Source organism: Lolium rigidum, chromosome 1 (assembly GCF_022539505.1).
Source record: "Lolium rigidum isolate FL_2022 chromosome 1, APGP_CSIRO_Lrig_0.1, whole genome shotgun sequence".
In the NCBI taxonomy this organism is placed as follows: Eukaryota; Viridiplantae; Streptophyta; class Magnoliopsida; order Poales; family Poaceae; genus Lolium; species Lolium rigidum.
Window position 1 is genome coordinate 309,536,202 of NC_061508.1, and position 20,094 is coordinate 309,556,295.

General features: G+C 45.0%; 4 protein-coding genes across 4 annotated transcripts; 2 read left to right on the forward strand and 2 right to left on the reverse strand.

Moving 5' to 3' along the window:
* The first annotated feature begins 5,236 nt into the window (after positions 1 to 5,236).
* On the forward strand, positions 5,237 to 8,911 carry LOC124661422 (putative clathrin assembly protein At5g57200). Its single transcript, XM_047199278.1, has 15 exons — positions 5,237 to 5,323; positions 5,469 to 5,538; positions 5,658 to 5,755; positions 5,937 to 6,075; positions 6,150 to 6,277; positions 6,376 to 6,468; positions 6,548 to 6,598; positions 6,695 to 6,760; positions 6,852 to 6,917; positions 7,007 to 7,087; positions 7,374 to 7,451; positions 7,554 to 7,730; positions 7,819 to 7,897; positions 8,101 to 8,219; positions 8,528 to 8,911. The coding sequence occupies exons 1-15, from the start codon at positions 5,237 to 5,239 to the stop codon at positions 8,909 to 8,911; spliced, it is 1,716 nt and encodes a 571-aa protein (XP_047055234.1).
* Positions 8,912 to 9,264: 353 nt separating this feature from the next.
* On the reverse strand, positions 9,265 to 10,237 carry LOC124684128. Its single transcript, XM_047218516.1, has 2 exons — positions 9,730 to 10,237; positions 9,265 to 9,524 (listed from the first exon to the last, which is right to left on the reverse strand). Exons 1-2 carry the CDS (start codon positions 10,148 to 10,150, stop codon positions 9,430 to 9,432), a joined length of 516 nt encoding a protein of 171 aa, XP_047074472.1. The 5' UTR covers positions 10,151 to 10,237; the 3' UTR covers positions 9,265 to 9,429.
* A 2,884-nt stretch (positions 10,238 to 13,121) lies between these two features.
* On the forward strand, positions 13,122 to 15,160 carry LOC124684129 (diphthamide biosynthesis protein 3-like). The gene is made up of 2 exons (XM_047218517.1): positions 13,122 to 13,462; positions 14,899 to 15,160. The coding sequence occupies exon 1, from the start codon at positions 13,216 to 13,218 to the stop codon at positions 13,459 to 13,461; it is 246 nt and encodes an 81-aa protein (XP_047074473.1). The 5' UTR covers positions 13,122 to 13,215; the 3' UTR covers position 13,462; positions 14,899 to 15,160.
* Positions 15,161 to 15,442: 282 nt separating this feature from the next.
* On the reverse strand, positions 15,443 to 19,670 carry LOC124697617 (TBC1 domain family member 5 homolog A-like). Its single transcript, XM_047230185.1, has 5 exons — positions 19,606 to 19,670; positions 19,047 to 19,150; positions 18,334 to 18,510; positions 16,274 to 17,880; positions 15,443 to 15,898 (listed from the first exon to the last, which is right to left on the reverse strand). The coding sequence occupies exons 3-5, from the start codon at positions 18,464 to 18,466 to the stop codon at positions 15,773 to 15,775; spliced, it is 1,866 nt and encodes a 621-aa protein (XP_047086141.1). The 5' UTR covers positions 18,467 to 18,510; positions 19,047 to 19,150; positions 19,606 to 19,670; the 3' UTR covers positions 15,443 to 15,772.
* Between the last annotated feature and the right edge of the window lie 424 nt (positions 19,671 to 20,094).

Here is a 20,094-nt window from a genome sequence, read left to right on the forward strand (position 1 = left end):
TCAAAACAGAACAGTCCGTAAAGATGAATTTTAAAGTGGCACCAGACTTGCTCAGATGAAAATGCCCAAATTGAATGAAAGTTGCGTACATATCTGTGAATCACGCATGTAAATTGGCAGATTTTTCTGAGTTAACTACAGAGAATTCTGCCCAGATTCGTGACAGACAGAAATCTGTTTCTGCGCAGTAATCCAAATCTAGTATGAACCTTGCTATCAAAGACTTTACTTGGCACAACAATGCAATAAAATAAAGATAAGGAGAGGTTGCTACAGTAGTAAACAACTTCCACGACACAAATATAAAACAAAGTACTGTAGTACAAAAAACACATGGGTTATCTCCCAAGAAGTTCTTTCTTTATAGCCATTAAGATGGGCTCAGCAGTTTTAATGATGCACTCGCAAGAAATAGTATTTGAAGCAAAAGAGAGCATCAAGAGGCAAATTCAAAAAAAAATTGAGCCTAACATGCTTCCTATGAAAAGGAATCTTGTACACAAATGAATTCATGAAGAACAAAGTAACAAGCATAGGAAGATAAAACAAGAGTAACTTCAAAAATTTCAGCATATAGAGAGGTGTTTTAGTAACATGAAAATTTCTACAACCATATTTTCCTCTCTCATAATAATTTTCAGAGGCATCATGAACAAACTCAACAATATAAGTATCACATAAAGCATTCTTATTCACATGCATAAAATTATTACTACTCCCAACATAAGCATAATCAATTTTATTAGTTGTAGTGGGAGCAAATTCAACAAAATAGCTATCATTATTATTCTCATCATCAAATATAGGAGGCATATTATAATCATAATTAAACTTATCCTCGATAGTAGGCGGCACCAAAAGACCACTATCATTATAATCATCATATATGGGAGGCATATCATAATCAACATAAACTTTCTCCTCAATACCCGGAGGGCTAAAGAGATTATTTTCATCAAAATCGACCTCCCCAAGCTTAAATTCTTCCATAGCATTAGTAACAATGGTGTTCAAAGCATTCATACTAATAACATTCCCATTAGCATGCATAAGTTCCATGGGTTTTTTAATTTTCTCTTCAAACACATTATGTCCTAATTCAAGATAAAGTTCATAAAGATCTCTCATTTTGTTGTTGTCTTCCATTAAGCCTTACTAGTGTAAAACAAGAGACAAAAAGATGCAATTGCGGGATCTAAAGGAAATAGCTTCGAGCACACACACAACGGCAACGAGAAAAGTACTTAGTTACACGGGACCGGAGTATGAGTGCCTTTTACCTTCCCTCCCGGCAACGGCGCCGGAAAAGTGCTTGATGTCTACGGATGCTTCTATTCTTGTAGACAGGTGTTGGGCCTCCAAGAGCAGAGGTTTGTAGAACAGCAGCAAGTTTCCCTTAAGTGGATCACCCAAGGTTTATCGAACTCGGGGAGGAAGAGGTCAAAGATATCCCTCTCAAGCAACCTCTGCAATCACAAAGCAAGAAGTCTCTTGTGTCCCCAACACACCTAATACATTTGTCGGATGTATAGGTGCACTAGTTCGGCGAAGAGATAGTGAAATACAAGTGGTATGAATGAATATGAGCAGTAGTAACTGGCGCCGTGAAAAGTGCTTGCTGGCGTGCGGTTGATGGTAGTAATATTGCAGGAAGTAAACATGCGACGAGAACGATAAACAAGCAGCGGTAGCGATATTTAGGAACAAGGCCTAGGGATCATACTTTCACTAGTGGACACTCTCAACATTGATCACATAACAGAATAAATAAATAGATGCTAGACTCTACACCCTCTTGTTGGATGATGAATACCACTAACTGTGTAGGATTACACGAACCCTCAATGCCGGAGTTAACAAGCTCCACAATATTCAATGTTCATATGTAAATAACCTTAGAGTGCATAACAGATCAACATAACCAAACCAAGTACTAACATAGCATGCACACTTGTCACCTTCACACTACGAAAGGAGGAATAGATCACATCAATACTATCATAGCAATAGTTAACTTCATAATCTACAAGAGATCACAATCATAGCCTACGCCAAGTACTACACGATGCACACACTGTCACCATTACACCGTGCAGGAGGAATAAACTACTTTAATAACATCACTAGAGTAGCACGCAGATATATTGTGATACAAAACACATTGCAATCATAAAGAGATATAAATAAGCACTTCACTATGCCATTCATAACGGTGAATAAGTATTCCGTGAAATATAGCCTAAGAGACCCACACGGTGCACACACTCTGTCACCTTTACACACGTGGGACAAGGAGTCTCCGGAGATCACATAAGTAAAATCCACTTGACTAGCATAATGACATCTAGATTACAAGCATCATCATATGAATCTCAATCATGTAAGGCAGCTCATGAGATTATTGTATTGAAGTACATAGGAGAGAGATGAACCACATAGCTACCGGTACAGCCCCGAGCCTCGATGGAGAACTACTCCCTCCTCATGGGAGACGAGCAGGCGTTGGTGAAGATGGCGGTGGTGTCGATGGAGGAGCCTTCCGGGGGCACTTCCCCGTCCCGGCGGCGTGCCGGAACAGAGACTCCTGTCCCCCAGATCTTGGCTTCGCGATGGCGGCGGCTCTGGAAGGTTTCTCGTACCGTGGCTTTTCCGTAACGAGGTTTTAGGTCGAGGAGGCTTAAATAGGCGAAGAGGCGGAGTCGGAAGGCTGACGGGGCCACCACACAATAGGGCGGCGCGGCCAGGGCCTAGGCCGCGCCGACCTGGCGTGTGGCCCCCCCAGGGCTCCCCTCTGGCGGCTCTCGGGTGTTCTGGAAGCTTCGTGGAAAAATAGGATGCTGGGCATTGATTTCGTCCGATTCCGAGAATATTTCCTTACTAGGATTTCTGAAACCAAAAACAGCAGAAAACACCAACTGGCTCTTCGGCATCTCGTTAATAGGTTAGTGCCGGAAAATGCATAAATATGACATAAAATATGCATAAAACATGTAGATATCATCAATAATGTGGCATGGAACATAAGAAATTATCGATACGTCGGAGACGTATCAGTGATCTCCACCTTCTCCAGCGTCTTCATCATCATCACCATGATCAAGGGAGAATAGTCCACCTCTGGACTACGGTTTGTGGTAGTAGCTTGATCTATTTCCCTCATGTTCTTCATAGTTCTTAGTGCCATATGAGCTGTATAACATGATTATGGCCATATTTGTAATACCTATGTGGTGGATTCTTATTCTATGATATTATGCTATAAGATCTAATTGTATTATGTGTAAGATGTATTGATAGATGCATATTATGTACACCGTTTTTAAGTACTTGTTCTGATCAAACATCTATGCAAGAGCATGTACGTGTGGGGTGATGTGTGTTTTAGATGGAGTACCATGATTTTAGTGATTGGATAGTGACAATAAATTTATGATCTATTATGGCTTTGCCTTTTTTCTTTTGCTACCTCAATATGGATAAAGTGAATGCATGTGGTATGTTCGTCACATGACAGTAGTGATGATCTTGTTGGTTCAAGGTAGCATATTTGATATTCAAACATCATGTCAAAGTACTTATTGCTATGCTTTGTTAATTATTAATACATTGCATGGAGTTTCCCTTTCTTGTAGAGTATAAGAGAGATGTGTTGCATCATCTCTATGTTAGGACGTGATGACCATGTGAATTCTTATCTTACTCATATTATTATTTTGCATCCTTATATCTCATTCATGAATCACTATTTGTCCACTACAACTTAAAAGAGAGAATAGTCAAGTGAACCCATGAACCTCGATCCACTTTTTATCTTTACAAACACTTTTTATTGCTTTTATCTTGTTTTCTATTTGCTGCACTATTTTAATTCGAAAATTCAAAAATATTTACTTTTCTTATTTGCATCCAAAACACCAACACCAATCAACCTCTTTACAGGTTTTACTTAGTTACTTTATTTAGTCTTTTTTACTTGTGTTATTTTTACTTGTGTTTATTTACTTACGCGAAAACTTATGCTTAACAACCACACGGTAGAGTTGGGGACACAATACTTTTATTTTACTTGCATGATTGCTAGAAGAAGGGAGAAGAGAATACTTTTGTCCAGTTTCCCCGAGAGCTTGATATAAACCCCCGAATCACCCTTGTGGGAAGATACTCTGCTGATACAACATTCTGCACTTGGAGTCCCAACGTATCAAGATCTTTTTGGCGTTGCTGTTAGCCATCATCACCCACCAATCATCCCGCCCGCCGAGGTCTTCGCCTAACTCCGCTCCCTGCGAGCACGCCTCGACGTCCTCCTCCCTCTCCAACACGTCGAAGGAACACACCGAATCTAGCACCACCGAGCAACGCGCCGGTTGCTGGTGAGCGCAGCGGGGCCAGGGGGGAGGAACCCTATCCATTCCCATGTCGCTGCCCGAGTCGCCCGCGCGGGGGACGAGACGCTCCGTTAGACACATCTCACTCCAGAGTTAGCTACTATTGAAGCCTCAATCTCTCACACATGTGCACATGATAATACATATATACGTGAAGGAGAAAGCGGCATTTGGCGAAATCACAACACACGGTGAAGGAGAAAGCGACACCTGTAACCAGAAATCACCGAAAGAAGAAGATTTTCCTTTTTTTTTTCTTTTCTCTCAACGAGTTGCCTTTCGTGTGATTTTCGAGTGCTTTTGTAGCGACGATGACCACCTATTTTTCCGATGTTTTGTGGGCACCGGGCCAAGAAACGTCATTTTGCGTATTGTTTTTTACTCCCTCTGATCTAAATTAATAGAGTTAAGTTTGTCTAGATGTTCATATATTTAGAGTTAAAAAACACACCTAAATAGCGTACATATCTTGATAAAGTTAAGTCAATTAATTTAGATCGGGAGAGTAAATCATTTTGCCTATTGTTTTGTCCTTGAGTTCGTCAGCTGCCCCAAAGCAAAACAGTGAGCAAAGAACGGCGTGCTCCCCGTCAGCCTCCTCGGCGGCGCACCAACAGCTCCATCCCCAGCAACCTCCGGCCCAATGGCTTCCGATACGGCCGAAGTATCCGGCTCGCTACGACGCACGCCCCTATTCTGGCCATCGCGCGCCTCCCCTCCCCTCCCTCCCATTCCTCACCCCTGCTAAAATTGGCGCACCGGGCTGACCACCATCGTCGGTGCGTGCGTGCGTGCACGGCTAGGCCGCGGTTGCGGGCGACGGCGGGGGGCGGAGGGCGACGGTGGGGATGGGGTCCGGCACCTGGCGCAAGGCCTACGGCGCCCTCAAGGACTCCACCAAGGTTGGCCTCGCCAACTTCAACAGCGAGTACAAGGTCAGCATCCTCCGATCAAACACATTGCCTGCACACCGCACGGGATCTGCGTTTCCGATGTGCTCGTTCGGCCGAGCGATTACCCTGCAGATTTGCAATGCTGATGAATGCGCCCTGTTGTAAATCTTTCCGTCCGGCTTTGCAGGACCTGGATATCGCCATCGTGAAGGCGACGAACCACGTGGAGTGCCCGCCCAAGGAGAGGCACCTCAGGAGTGAGTCATTTTACTGCAAATGCATGCAATGCAGCCTCTGATCGGTCAGGATGTTGATGATCCATGGCCTGCTCTGTCTCAACAAAACATTCCTAGGCTTACCGTTTTGCTGGATGCAGGGATACTCTTGGCGACCACCGTGAATCGCCCGCGAGCGGATGTCGCCTACACCATTTGTACGTTGGCGAGGAGATTGTCCAAGACCAAGAACTGGATAGTGGGTCTTGTTCCTTACTTGTCTATGTCAATGATTTTTTTATAATTTGTCTGCGATAATGATGATCCTTGATTCAGATCATACTCCGTATATATGTATCCCATTTTTTCTTGGTTCTCCTCTGAGAGGAATTCATTTGGTGCATAAAAATGGTGCATATTAACCACTATGTTTGCTGCAGGTTGCATTGAAAACATTGATAGTGATACATAGATTACTCAGAGAAGGTGATGGGACATTCAAAGATGACTTCTTGAGCTATTCGTATAGAGGAACTATTTTGCAGATTCCACATTTCAAGGATGACTCGAGCCCACTAGGTTTGTTCTTCTGAAATAGCTCTCACCGTTCTATTTTGGTAGCTGAAGCCATGCTCTCCTCCCTCATTTCTCAGCTTGGGATTGCTCTGCTTGGGTCCGCCTGTATGCGCAATACCTAGATGAACGTGTCGAGTGCTTTAGGGTCCTAAAGTACGATGTCGAAGCCGATCGTCTGCTGAAATTACCCAAGGCTTCTGGCAAGGTATTGTCAGCTTCCCAAGCTGCATGCTGATTTTTTGTACTACACCCTTGGCACCGTTGCTGTTTACGGATTTTACAATGTCGGCAAATTTATGCCAGGCACACAGTAGAACGAGAACACTTCCATGCGCAGACCTTTTAGACCAGTTGCCTGCGCTGCAGAAACTACTGCTCAGGCTTATTTCCTGCCAGGTTTGATTCTAGTAAGATGACATACTCTTCTTCTCTGCTATTATTCTTTTCTTCTTGTTCATCTTCTTTATTATCGCAGCCCGAAGGTATGTCCTGCACAAATTACCTCGTGCAGTATGCATTAGCCCTTGTAAGTTAAGAACTTGTGGTGGTTTTTATATAAAATATTTATTTTCTTTTAGTTCATACAATAGTGTGTATTTCTTAGTGACCTTATGGACATCAGGTCTTGAAGGAGAGCTTCAAAATATACTGTTCGATCAATGACGGCATCATCAATCTTGTTGATATGGTAACAATTATTTTGGATATCCTCCTATGTGTTATGTGTATGTCCACTATCAATTCATAAACGTAAGTTCAGTTTCTTCTCGTGTCAATAGTATTTTGACATGGCCAAAATCGATGCTATCAAGGCACTTGAAATCTATAAAAGAGCTGGCCAGCAGGTATAGAAAGTCAGATTTTATTTCTTCTATATAGTGGGTCAACTAACCGGTTCTTGGGACTCCATGATGTGATTTTGCCTATTTTACAGGCAGAAAGGCTTTCTGCTTTTTATGACTACTGCAAACGTCTTGAGCTGGCTAGGACTTTCCAGTTTCCTACTTTGAGGCAGGTATGCTCATTCATTGATTCATCCATACCTTAATGATAGACTACATCCTGATATTGACTTTCAGTGTACCAAGAAGGATAAAATACATGAAATCGATTGTGCCATAACTAGTGCATTTGCGCAGACATGGCCTGTTATTTGGTCTGAATTGTCAACGACCTACAATTGTCTTCACAATATTTTCTTGGCTACTCCTGATTATGCATGTCAATCAGTTGTCCACCGAATCTCCGGATTACAAGGATTTAGATATTTAGTGACATGTTATTGTTTTACCAATATGCAGCCACCTTGTTCATTCCTTGTAACTATGGAAGAGTATATCAGAGAAGCACCCCGTGCCAGCATCACGAGTAAGAGTGTGGTGAGTTTGTTCACAATCAGTAGAAGTGCAAAGAAATAAAGAGTCAATACACTGAGTAACAATCTATTATTTTTCTATTAAATTTTGATGTTGCTAAACCAGGAAACCGAGGAGCGGAGTTTACCTAGTGATAACGAAGACGAAACTCCACAGGAACCCGAGAAACCAGTGGAAGAGGAAACAGAAGAGCCTGAGGAGCCTGAAGAAGAGCCACAGACTACTGCTGACCTCTCAGAAGAAGATGAACCCCAGCCATTGCCCACAACTGGAGATCTATTAGTAATTTTAACCCATACTGATCCATCTTTATTCCAAAACAGTGCATATTTCCTTGAACCTTACACTCTTACTCCTACACTACTGGCAGAATTTGGATGAAGAATTGCATCCCATGATTGCAGACCTTGAGCAAAGCAACGCGCTTGCTCTTGCTATTGTGGGACCAGGTATTTATTGGATGTAATCTCTGCTTAATAATTCCAGTTAACTGATTAATCACAAATACACAAGTAACCATTCTTTTGACAAGGACAACACCTCATGATCAAATAAGTTTAATCATGCGATTTCCTGTGTCGAGAATCTTTCCAATCTTTAAATGTGTATATCTGGTGCTAAATACTGCTTCGTGATTTCTTGAGTAATGTAGGGAGTGGGAACAATACCTCAATTTCCCAAGACTTGTTCGCCATTGACAAATCTGGGTGGGAATTGGCACTGGTCACTGCACCAAGTAACCACACAAGTCAACCAGCTGGCAACCAATTGGTATGTATATGCATTCTTTAGATTCAACCTGTCCGTAACATCTCATACAGCTCATTAGAAAAAGGGTCAGAGTATGGCGGCGGCTGTTGAGTGCTATGCTGAACTGCAGAATCTAGTTAGTTGCAGACACTTACAGTAATTCTAGTGACATTTTGCTGTCACGACTAAATTGTAAAATATTTTGAATCCCCAAAATAGAAAAAGTGCTTTTGAAAATCCATCGTAAAGCCAAATGCAGCCTATAACTGAATCTGAATGCAAGTAAAAGTACTCTAGAGGTGATTAATTCATCTGTATTTGCTCAACAGGCTGGAGGATTCGACAAGCTGTTGCTAGACAGCCTATATGAAGACACATCAAGGAGACAACAAATAGCAAGTGCGACCTACAACGGCAGCTTCGCGACGAACCCGTTTGATCCCAGCGACCCATTCACCATGTCCAGCAGCTTCGCACCACCATCAAACGTGCAGCTAGCTATGATGTCTCAGCAACAACAGTACTACCAGGTGCAGCAGCAGGAGTACTACCAGATGCAGCAGCAACACCAAATGGTGATGATGCCACCACAGACATACCAACAGCAGCAGGCCCAGTACGCTACCAATGCCGGGCTATCCAACCCGTTCGGCGATCCATTCAGTGGCCTCGTCGCGATGGCGAACCCGCCGAAGCAAAGCAATCCACATTAGCCTGAACTGCACAGCATTTTCTGCATTTTCCTCTAGTTTTGATTGTATAACCCCTCTTCCAACTCTGAGAAGCAATTTGTATAGTTTTTCTTGAAACCACATCTTGACAGCCCATTTGTGTAACTCACATTCGGAAACTGATATGACCATTTGATTTGAATGCCAGTATGCTCCAGAAATTCGGCTATTGTGCACATCTCAGCTAATAAATGTTATACTACCACTACCATAGGATCTACTAGAAAAATCACAGGCAAGTGTAACTATTCACCACACCAAACAAGCCAGACAGCATCACAAGGTGTTACTGATCCCATACTGATTGAGTGTTACAAATGATCAGAAAAGATTACTACTTGAATTCAGCAAGTTCTTATTCCCCCATACTAGGTAATGAACTCATCAAGGGTTCTACATATGTACAACCGTAGCAGAAAACAATAGCAAACATTAAAAGGACAAGTGTTTCTTGATTTCCCACTTCACCCAGTGCAATAGCAGAAGTAATCCCCTTCGGTTCAGCCCTGCTCAGTTGGTTCTGCTTCCTCAATCGTCACCTCCACTTCAACATCCGTATCATCCACTGATTCCTCCGCTTCGTCCGGGAAGTGGCCTGCGAAGCCATTAAGCCACAGGTTACATAACGTAGATTGCTAAACAGGGAAGCAGAACCAGCTATAGGGGTTGCAGAGCAGAATTAGGTCAGAATTGTTGTGAACTGTGGAGGATCTTGCTGTGCAAGTATGGGGCATTTCTGAATTATTATTACTTGGAAAGGGGGAAATGAAGATGGGGGGATCTGGGATCGGATTCCTCACCGTCGACGTAGTAGGCGGAGCAGGGGTAGCCGCGGGAGGAGGATGCGACGGCGCGGGCCTCGTCGTCGGAGAGCTGGGGCGGGAGCACCCCGATCCCGCCGCGGGTGACGAGCTCGAGGAGGCCCATGGCGGCGCCGGCGGGGCGGGGCGGCGCGAAGTAGGAGGTCCCGGGGCGGAAGGGCGCCCACTCGGGCTCCGACATCCGGGCCATGGCCCCGTCGATGGCCTCCTCCAGCCGCTGCTTGAGCGCGCTCGCGCCCTCCGCCGACGTCGACGCCCCCGCCGCGTCCACCTCCAGCACCATCGCCCGGCCCGCCCGCCGCGTGTGGTTGGCCCGGCGGCCCAGCACGCGCCCGCCCGGCTGGCCCCCGAGCCGCCGCGCCAGGGCCGCCGCCGTCCGGGAGGAGAGCACCCGCGCCATGCTCGAGGTGGTCGGAGCTCGTGGAAACCGGTGGAAGCCGCGCGTCGCGTGCGTGGTGTGGTGGTGTCGCGAAGGTGTGGGGAGGCGGAGGTGGGTGCGGGAGCTGGTGGTAAATATAGGTGTCGGCCCGGGGGCCTCTCCGCAAATAGGACCACGGTTCCGTCTCGGGCTAGAACTGTTTGCTAGATCTTTTCTTTTTAAAAGTAAAGACGGTTTCGCCCCAGGAAATAAGGGCATCTCCAGCGGCCTAACGACAGACCGACGGAAAAACCGTTTGCGACCACACGAAACATACGATTGCCAGTGGCCCAATGTATAGTGATCGGGTTGTCCGTCGAGCCGTAAACATAGTCTAAATATGCGTCTTAGATGCATTTGGACGCGACGATGCACGGTTGCATCGCGTGACCGCTTGCTTCTCCCACGGGTCCGCCTAGCGGCCGACCTAGCTCGATGCGTCTTCTTAGGGCATGTCCAATCGGGGCGCTTATTGAGACGCTTAGAGAGAAAAAGAAGATTTCATCAATTTAAAAACTCATTGAAGCGTCTATCCTCCCAACGCCGGACGCTTAACGTACCGATGCAAAATTTCCTGGATCATGCTGCGCCGCATGCTCTTATCCCGCGGGGTCCAACGGAAGGAAACAAACTAAGCGCCGGCTCTTTCCTTTGCATCGACACCACAAAGACGCTAGGAATTTCAACCTTAATCGTCCATCAACTGGGATTAGGATCCTAGCGTCGGGGGCTAAGCGCCCCCGTTGTACATGCCCTTAGCGGCGCGCCAGTAGTCGCGACGATGCATCGCTTTGGTAGTCTATGCAATGTTAATGGCGATGCCTCCCGTCCACCTCATGGTAATGAAAAATAAATGTCGTTGTCCGGCGTCTCACGCCCTCGGTTGCCTTGTATAAAGAGGGCACGCGCTAGGCCGCCTCATCTCCTTCACACAAATCCTAGCCGCCGCACTAACCTCCACCGTATCGTCACCCCACCTCCTCTCTCTCAACCCCGTGAGGGGATCCATGGCTGGTCCAGTGGCCGGCGAGGCGGTAGCTGCGGCCGGGGCCGCCGTGCTGGAACAATATCACCCACCCCACCCCCTGCTCGATGTTGCATGCGTCGTCATCATCTTCGCAGGAGGCGAGGTGCTTCAAGTTCATCCTCCACACCGACGAGGGCCCCCTCGGCATCAAGCGGCTGCCGGAAATGTTCGTCGGCTTGGTGAATTTATGCCTCTTCTTCCTTTTCAGTATGAATGCAATATAGATCAAGCTAATGAGGCAAAAAATCCTGCACCACTTAACACACATTAAGGTATCATAAATGTTGTCATCTTACACACAAATCATAATGGTAGAGAGATGTTCTTTCAGCCGAGTTCATCGACGGCATTGAGCCGGCCGAGTTGCAGTTGCGGGAGGCCAGATGTGGCTTTTGCCAATGACCTGTCGATGTCATATTGGACGGACATGGCAAGATGTACCTTCACATCGGGTGGGACAAGTTTGCCCGTGCCCACAACCTTGAGGTCGGCTGTCTACTCACCTTCCTCTATGAAGGCGAAGACGAGATGATCGTCAAGGTGTTCGAGAAGACATCCTGCCGCACCACTACCACACCGACGAGGACACCGACAACTAGTAATGTCAGAATATTTATTCTTTGCAGCGAAGATGGCCATCGGCCAATTGAAGCCACTAGTGTAGGTTTCTGGATGTTCTTCTGCAAATGCGGAGAAGACCGGGCACAACAGCCGTCAGCTGGATTTTCCAGTTTAGATGACTGAGTGTCTGAGAGTGTTTTTTCTTCGCAACGAAAACATAAAACTCGGGAGACCAACACTAGTTAGGTTTCCTTATTTTGTAATGTTTTAACTATGTTTCAAACTATTACGAGTAGTAGTTTGTGTAATGTTTCTATTTATAGATAAATGTAAAGAAAACAAATAGTATGCGTCGAGTCTCTATGGGCACCCAAATAAGAGCATCTCCAGGAGCTCATCCAAATTTGGTCCTCTATATCTCCATATAGAGGATCATCTATAAAGATTCCTTTTTAGATGTCCCCAGTTTTCCGACAGATCATCTATAACCAGGACATCTATATTCTCTCTCCTATATTTTAATATATCCTATAACTACTATTTAACGGATTTTTTCCAACGGCTCTATTTTTTGAACAGTTAGATTTCCAACGGCTATATTTCCAACGGCTATATTCCCAACGGCTATATTTTCCTCTCTATATATATACCACCATCTCCCACCTCTCTCATTACATTCCTGGTTGTAGCTTCTTTGCTCTCTATCCACTCTCTCACGATACAATTAGCACCTCTTGGGATATGATGATGAATTCATCGTCGTCTTCATCGAGCGACGATGAACTTATTATGGCAACGAATCGCCGAGGAGGAAGAGCAGGGAAATGCCCGACGCCGTGGCGGTTCCAAGATTGGATGTCAGATAATCGACAGAGGAAGAGATGCCGGATTTGTTCTTCTCTGGGATGATTACTTCAAAACAAATCCTCGCTACCCCGAGCACTTATTTCGGCGAAGGTTTGTCATTAGAACACTTGTCTGTGCTTCGTCACCCAGATGTGGAGGGCCGACCCAAGTTTTGGATGGACATGTATCGAGCCATGTCCGTGTACATGTGCTGCTGGAGAGCCTTTTTTAGACTTGGTCCTCTACATATCGTATACATGTCCGTTTAGATGATCTCCTGGAGATGCTCTAAAGGCACCATCAAACATGATCATTTTTGTGTTAGGCCGGTCGACGCAAATCGGACACGGACAGCCGCAGCCGGGCACGTCCGTTTGCTTCGCACAAAACCACGGGTGGACGCCACCGGTTTGACCAGTCGTATTGACGGGTTTGCCCCTCAGCGACCTCTTCGTGAATACTTAGATGAGCAAGGGTTTAGCAAAGAAACGTTCTCCACTTTTCCTCCGTAGACGCGGCGCGGCTTCTTCTTCGTGGCGGCGGCGCGCGAAACTATCGGAGGATTTCCGCCGCGGCGAGCTAGGGTTCGGGTTCCGGCGGCCGGCGGGCGAGGATGTCGGCGTACGACGAGGTGGAGATCGAGGACATGGAGTGGAGCGAGGAGCTGGGGGCGTACACGTACCCGTGCCCCTGCGGGGACCTCTTCCAGATCACGCTCGCCGACCTCAGGCTCGGGGAGGAGATCGCGCGGTGCCCCTCCTGCTCCCTCTTCCTCACCGTCGTATACAACGAGGAGGACTTCGCCGGCGCCAAGGAGCCGCCGCAGAAGGCGGCGCCGCAGCCCGTCGCGGTCGCATGAGGTAAAGTTTTTTTTTTTTTTTGCGCGATTGGGCCCAACCCGTGGTGACTCCCTGCAAAGTTTCCAGCAATTGGGATTTCCCTTGATGCTTGGAAGAAAATCATTCCGCTGTGTAATTTTGTACTCGGTTTTAATGTAATACAGTAGGTCTTGGCTTCTGTGTGTTATGTATGAGTTCTGATTCAGCCATTAATTGTCGTGAGATTTTAGGAGCTATGACTCCTAGTACTAAAGGGATTTGATGCTCAATTTGGAATGTATACCAACACTAGCTTGGTGTAGTGATTTGGTTTACAGCTATCGTATTTTGACTATTCTGATCAGGGGAGGAAAGAGCGGGCAACATGAATGCTCAGGATTTAGTTGGATTTCTAATTCCTCGTTATAGTTGGTTCAATCATTTTGTGGAGAACGTTAAGTAGAATGAGATTATAGGAACTATGGCTCCTACTAAGTAGGGATTTGATGGTCAATTTGAAATGTATACCAGCACTAGATTGGTGTAGTGATTTAATTTACAGCTATCCTATGTTGACTATTCTGATCAGGGGAGGAAGGAGCGGGCAACATCTATGCTCAGAATTTAGTTGGATTTCTAATTACTCATTATAGTTGGTTCATTTCACGGAGAAAGTTAAGTAGAATGAGATTGTAAAGTTGGAACTCTGACTATAAGTGGTAGATTGGTGGCGAGCCTTGGGAGCTTCTATCAGCCGATTCGTTGATGGGCTCTGGGTTTTAGTTCCTTGTTTGGCTGTTTGTTAATTGAACAATTCTGACCGGCATGGAATAGTAAGTTCATGCTTGTCTAAGTGTTCTTGTAAGTGTTACCCTTTTTATCAGTTATCTTGCCTTGGCAGATCCTTCAGAATTAGAATAACCGATGTTGGTCGTCTGCTTTCCCTTTTTGTCTCTTAAGATAAAAAGTTTAGAACTTCGGATTGTAGCCACGTCACAGCTGTATTTACCATGTTACCTATGAAGCTAGGAGGATGAGTTTTTATTTTATTAGGCTCTGATTGGCCGTTGAAAACCTTGGTTGCATGTTCTTTTAGAGTCCTAACACGGAGTAATCCTGTAAGAACTTAAACATTGGGTGGGGTCTGTTAAGGTTTCTAAGTGCAATCCTGTAAGAACATATTCAGAGCTTATACGTGAACCTTTGTTGTTAGGGAAAGTACAATTGCATACTGGAACTAGGTTTAGTGTAGCCTACATGTCATTGTCACCCTCATGCTTCCGCATTGGTAAGAGATGGATCGTGTCTAGCTTGATTCATACCATTAATTAAGTAGCTCTTCTGAAGTAGTTTCGTTAACACGAATTCGGGATTTGCAACTTTTGTTGTATTAGAATCTTTCGGTACCAATGCTTTATCTTGCAGTCATTTGTACAACATTGATTTCCACATCTGACCTTCACATCCGATGTTTGCAGGACGATGGGATCATGGTGTAGCTGGGAAAGGAACTGTTTGGCGTACACGGGAGCCTATTACTTGTAGGATGAGAAAATAGTGGGCATCATATCAACCTTTGGCGGTTGAACATAACTCCGCATGGTTTCACTTAGTTGTTACATGGGCATCACTGGTGCATCTAATTTATATCATGTCAAACTTATAATCCCAGTGACTTGCCAATGATGTTTTGATTATTGTATCTGCTGCTACAAAAAAGAATATTGTTGTGCCTTGTTACAACCTGTGATGTGGCCTTGTATGGGTTTGAGATACGGCTTAAGTGCTACCTTGCTCCTTACATCATTGGCATACTATCATTGCCATAAAGATTTAAATAAACAAGCTCCACGTCGACTAAACAAATGGCCTCCTGTAAATGCCCACAAGCACTAGTCCTTTGTTCAGTCTAAAACTGAAATTAAAAAATCCAAAATTATGGTACAGAATTAGTGATGAATGATTATCATGTAGACTGACATAGGATCTCAAGGGCAAGAAAATCACCATGGAAAAGGATAGTAACAGGAAACTTCACGAATCCATTATTGCTTAGGCGCCCAAACAAAGTGGGTAACAATAGAGAATAGGGTCCAGCTCACTTATTTACAGCGATATGTGCCCAGACATGGAGTTAGGACTTTTTATCACGTTACATGGACCATGTACAAACTATTTTGCATCAGTGCACTATTGGTTGAGTGCACATTACACCAGCTGAGCGCTCATACCAGTCATCCGAAGGATTTTGATATCTTGTCAAATGTAAGTGTTATGTGTACAAAAGGGCTAACTGGAACGCATATGTAAATGAGATCATGCTGTGCTCCTACTAGTTAAAATCCACACTAGTTAGATACAACGTAAACGATCACTGATCTTCCTGAGTTGTTCGAGAGCTGCTAGCGCCTTCGCTTGCTCTGTGCTTCCAGGCTCAGAGGCCAATCGTAAATTTGGTTGAAAAAACAATTCAATGACCTGTTGAATAAACGAGTAAATTAGCCAAAGGACATACGGACACACTTATTCATGATGATATCATGATCTGAGCGCTTTGGGGTTTATGTACTTGACAACGGATACAGTTTATTTTATCATTTTGTATAGGAGACCCAATGGAGGATTTTAGACATGTGAATTATGTAATGTACTGCTAAAATGGATACGGCTGTATTATGAAATTAGCAGAATATAGGATCCACATAATACCAACACCAAGTAGGAGCTTTAGCAAAACCTCCAACTAGGTAAAGCTGTATATGCCTCTGACTCTACGAAAATAACTGTGATGTGATGCAATAACATACTCTACTTTAAATTTCATAATCAGCAGATTCAGTCAAGCATGGTTACCTGAATATTTTCAACCATTGAGTCGCCAAAAGACCTTAATGTTCCAATTAACTCTTTATCAACCACATTCAAACTTGGGCCTGCATCAAAACTTAAACTATGCTCCGGAGTTGGTTGATAATCCACCGATTCAGACGTTTGATTTGTAATTGGTACTTCATCAATCTTGCCATTTGTCTGACCAGGTTCATCGATCTTACAATTTTGCACAGAGAGTGGATCAGGCTCATTAACCACCTTCACATCATGGGAAACACATGGTTCATCTGTATGACGGGTATCATGGCCATGATCAGTACGACGCCGGAAAGATATCTTCCTACTCCTGGCTATGTACTCACGAGCTTCACGATTTTTCATTCCAGCCGAAGAGGAGCCATCAATTGCGCCTACCTCGCATAGACTGTTTGAGGTACTCCTAATGATCTCTGCAGTACCTTGATTAACACGATCCTGTTGGTGTTCAATAGGCATGGGTGACAAACTGTTCACCAAATTGTCCGGAACTATATCGGCATTGTGAGGTACATCAACAATAGACTGACTAGTTGAAGTCAAAATACTGTTTTCAGATTTAGCATCCTTGGTTCTGGAAACATTTGATTCTGTGTTAGACCTCCTTAGCAATCCCCTGCCCTTCATCCTAGCAATTGGACCACCACTTCTTTTGTCTACTGACATCTGGAGCGTCTTCCATGTCTCTTCCCAATAGTTTGGTGGAGTCAATGGAGATTTTCCGGTGAGAGATGTAGGAAGATTTCTTTCTAAAGCAAAAGGTTGCAATAACTTGGCTTTCTCAATCAAGTTCTTTAGGTCGATGTCATCAGGAAAATTCAACAGTCTCACCAGGCAAGAAGTCGCATGCTCACTTCCTAGCAAGGAGGATCTGAGATGAAGCATCATAGAGACTGCCATTGACAAAATCAGGGCACCACGTGAAGAACATAAAACCTTAAACTGATAGTGTCCTCGGCTCTTTATCTCTGTACAGTATGAATCGTTAGGGGAAGAGAATATCTCATCCCAAATAAACAGAAGATTGTCAAGTGAAAATTCGCGGCCAAATAGGACTCGGAGCCATCGTAGGGCAAAGTACTGAGGTTCTACTCCCAACTCCACGAGATGACTGTGAAGAGAGGAATCCACACTAGCAAGCAAGTGATATATTGCGGACGATGCCTCCCTTACAGGTGTTAAACCCGCGCTTGATTCTGGTGCAGGACTGAGAGAATAGAAGTCAGTGATAGCAACTACACCTTGCTCACCATTCACCAAACCGTTCATCAAATTCTCAAACATACAATACGCATCATGTTCCATAAACTTTTCTGATAAAATAATACCCAGCTCACCCTCTGCTCCATATGCATCATTTATCAAGAGGAGGTCCCTGGTGTCAGGATCAAGATCGTCCAAACTTCTAATTTTAGCTGCACTGCCCTCAAAAGCGTTTTTCCTCTCACTCCTGTTCAGCTTTGGCCTATCTGGAAACGTTTGGCCAACAAAATCATCACCAAATAACTCTTCATGAAGCTCCCTGACTTGTTTGAAGTGTTGCACATCAATGTGAAGGACATAGAGCAGAGGAGCTAAAAGTTCATGCATTCCTGTAGAGGAGAGGTGAATTATGCTGTCAAACATGGAACAAGAATGGATGGATGTCAGAACCATTAGAAGAAGAAAAATAATGATCGTTGATCAACTCCTAGTAAGGCAAAACATTATGTGGCAGCTAGAACAGCATATTGAGTTCCATATGTGGTTCAAATGATGTGCACCTGCTAGTTAGTTTAATAAACAAAGTTAAGTTCAATCTGCTCATGACATGAAACCCACCAGTATTACACTATCAATTGCCATCAATAGGTTGCAGTTACATAACAAAAATATTGGTAGGAATTTTTTTAAATAGTGGCTCCTAAGAAATATTAAATAAATATGAGACTCACGAACCATTTATCTTATGTATACCATATTGCAGGGCTTGGAGCTACTTGGACTCCTCCTTGGTTAGGTCAGATGAGGAGTGCAAAATAGCTGAATACACGCCAATGACTTACCTTGTTTATATCCGAACTCTGGGTACCTGAGGCTCCATACTAACAGTATACGTTCAAGCATGGACTGACATGCGGCTGTTTGGAAGAATTCTCCCAATTCAGGATAGAGTCGGGACAGATCTTGGTTCAGCATTTTCTCTAGTTCTGCATTCCTGAAATATTGACCCCAGGTGCTTTCTGCATTCATGATGTACAAAATGATTAGAACAAAAAAAAAGATGATCTGACTAAATGGTGTGTCATTTTTCATCCAAAATAATACAAAGAAGATGTGAAAGAAGTCTCTTTGTTGCATTGCCTAGCATACATGCCGAACCAAGAAAATGCATAACAGCCGAGGAAAACAGCAGCACAGTCTTTCTTGTTGTAAATTGTAACTAGTCTATTATCAGTTGAGGGCTGGTGTTAGGTTGCGGTGAGACATAGTAGTAGTTGGCTACTCAGGGGAAAAAAGGCTTAACACTTTATCCTCCTTATCCCAGCCTGCCTCCCCTGAGTCATCTAGCACCAACCATTTAACCAGACATCTGATGACAGATCATCATCAACTTTATTTCAGTAACCATTGTGGTACGAGAAAGATGCTTCAGAGCATCTGATGTAACAGCATAAACCTACGAGTATTTAAGTAGAAGCTTTTCAAGTGAATGCCTGGTGCCGCAAGCAATGTCAAGTTGGAAAGCGTACACATTTGAGGAAAAAATCCCACCCACCTGGGTTCTGTGACAGTGGGTTCTCCACAACGAGATCATGGCCACCTTCTTCATCCTTGGATAGATGAGGATCAATCAACAGCCGTCGCCGCAAATTCGCGTATCTACAACGACAGAAACCAATTGTAAGCCGGGATTCAAAACCCGCGGAGCCAACAATTTCGCATATTTTTCGCACACATTGACAAGTAAACGATTCACAAATACTAGCATGAAACATTTACTATGTTACTTAATGCGATGATTAGACCTTTATATCCATGTGTAAAGCATGCGTTTGTAGCTTCACTAGAATTGAACACTCCAACCTACCATATTACATTCCCGAGCGTAATTTACAGTCACAAGTTATTTAGGATCAGTATTAACATCGCACCGAATCAGACAATTAGGAACACGAACCATTTCCAAGAAACCGGGGCCATGTTGCAAATCAATTATTAATGCCTAGAGAAGTTCAAACCTTTTTTCTCACCTAGGCGCTGATCAATCAAAGGTAAAGATCGCTTTGTTGATCTAACAAGAACACGTGCGGAGTTTCGCCGGGGGCCTGACTGACCTGCGGCGGGAGTCGGCGGCGGCGCGGCGGAGCTCGTTGGTGGGGACGTCGGCGGAGGCGGGGAGGACGCCGAGATCGGCGCGCCACCGGGCGCCGCGGAGGCCGGAGAAGCGCTGCCCCGCCGGTGGCTCCGGCATTGCCGCCGCCCGCCCGCGTCGGCTCCGGTCCAGCCCCCGCGCGCGCGCCCGAACAGGGATCGAGCGGACACCCCGCGGCGTGCGAGGAGTGCGCGCAGACTGGAGAGGCCGGGCCAGGCCAGACCAGACGCGATGATCCGCGATCGGGTTTGGGATCGAGGAGGAGGGGAGAGGGAGAGCCGGAGAGGAGAGGAGGCCTGACCGCCGGAGGAGGTGGAGGTGCGAGGGAGGGAGAGGAAAGGGAAGAAGTGTTCGACAGGGAGAAAGAAAACGTCTTTGGGAGGCCCGTCCCGGTGCCGGTGGTGTCACGATTGCAACTGTCGCCGATTGGATGGATGACGCAGTGCAACGA

Excerpts from the sequence above, each read along its gene's own strand:
- LOC124697617 (XM_047230185.1), bottom strand. The coding sequence starts at position 18,466 with ATGCTGAACCAAGATCTGTCCCGACTCTATCCTGAATTGGGAGAATTC. Across the intron at positions 17,881-18,333 it reads AGAGTTCGGATATAAACAAG|GAATGCATGAACTTTTAGCT; the intron begins GTAAGTCATTGG and ends TCTCCTCTACAG. Across the intron at positions 15,899-16,273 it reads CAATGGTTGAAAATATTCAG|GTCATTGAATTGTTTTTTCA; the intron begins GTAACCATGCTT and ends TTTATTCAACAG.
- LOC124684128 (XM_047218516.1), bottom strand. The coding sequence starts at position 10,150 with ATGGCGCGGGTGCTCTCCTCCCGGACGGCGGCGGCCCTGGCGCGGCGG. Across the intron at positions 9,525-9,729 it reads CTCCGCCTACTACGTCGACG|GCCACTTCCCGGACGAAGCG; the intron begins GTGAGGAATCCG and ends ATGGCTTCGCAG.
- LOC124661422 (XM_047199278.1), top strand. The coding sequence starts at position 5,237 with ATGGGGTCCGGCACCTGGCGCAAGGCCTACGGCGCCCTCAAGGACTCC. Across the intron at positions 6,469-6,547 it reads TCAGGCTTATTTCCTGCCAG|CCCGAAGGTATGTCCTGCAC; the intron begins GTTTGATTCTAG and ends TTATTATCGCAG. Across the intron at positions 7,088-7,373 it reads AGTTTCCTACTTTGAGGCAG|CCACCTTGTTCATTCCTTGT; the intron begins GTATGCTCATTC and ends ACCAATATGCAG.
- LOC124684129 (XM_047218517.1), top strand. The coding sequence starts at position 13,216 with ATGTCGGCGTACGACGAGGTGGAGATCGAGGACATGGAGTGGAGCGAG.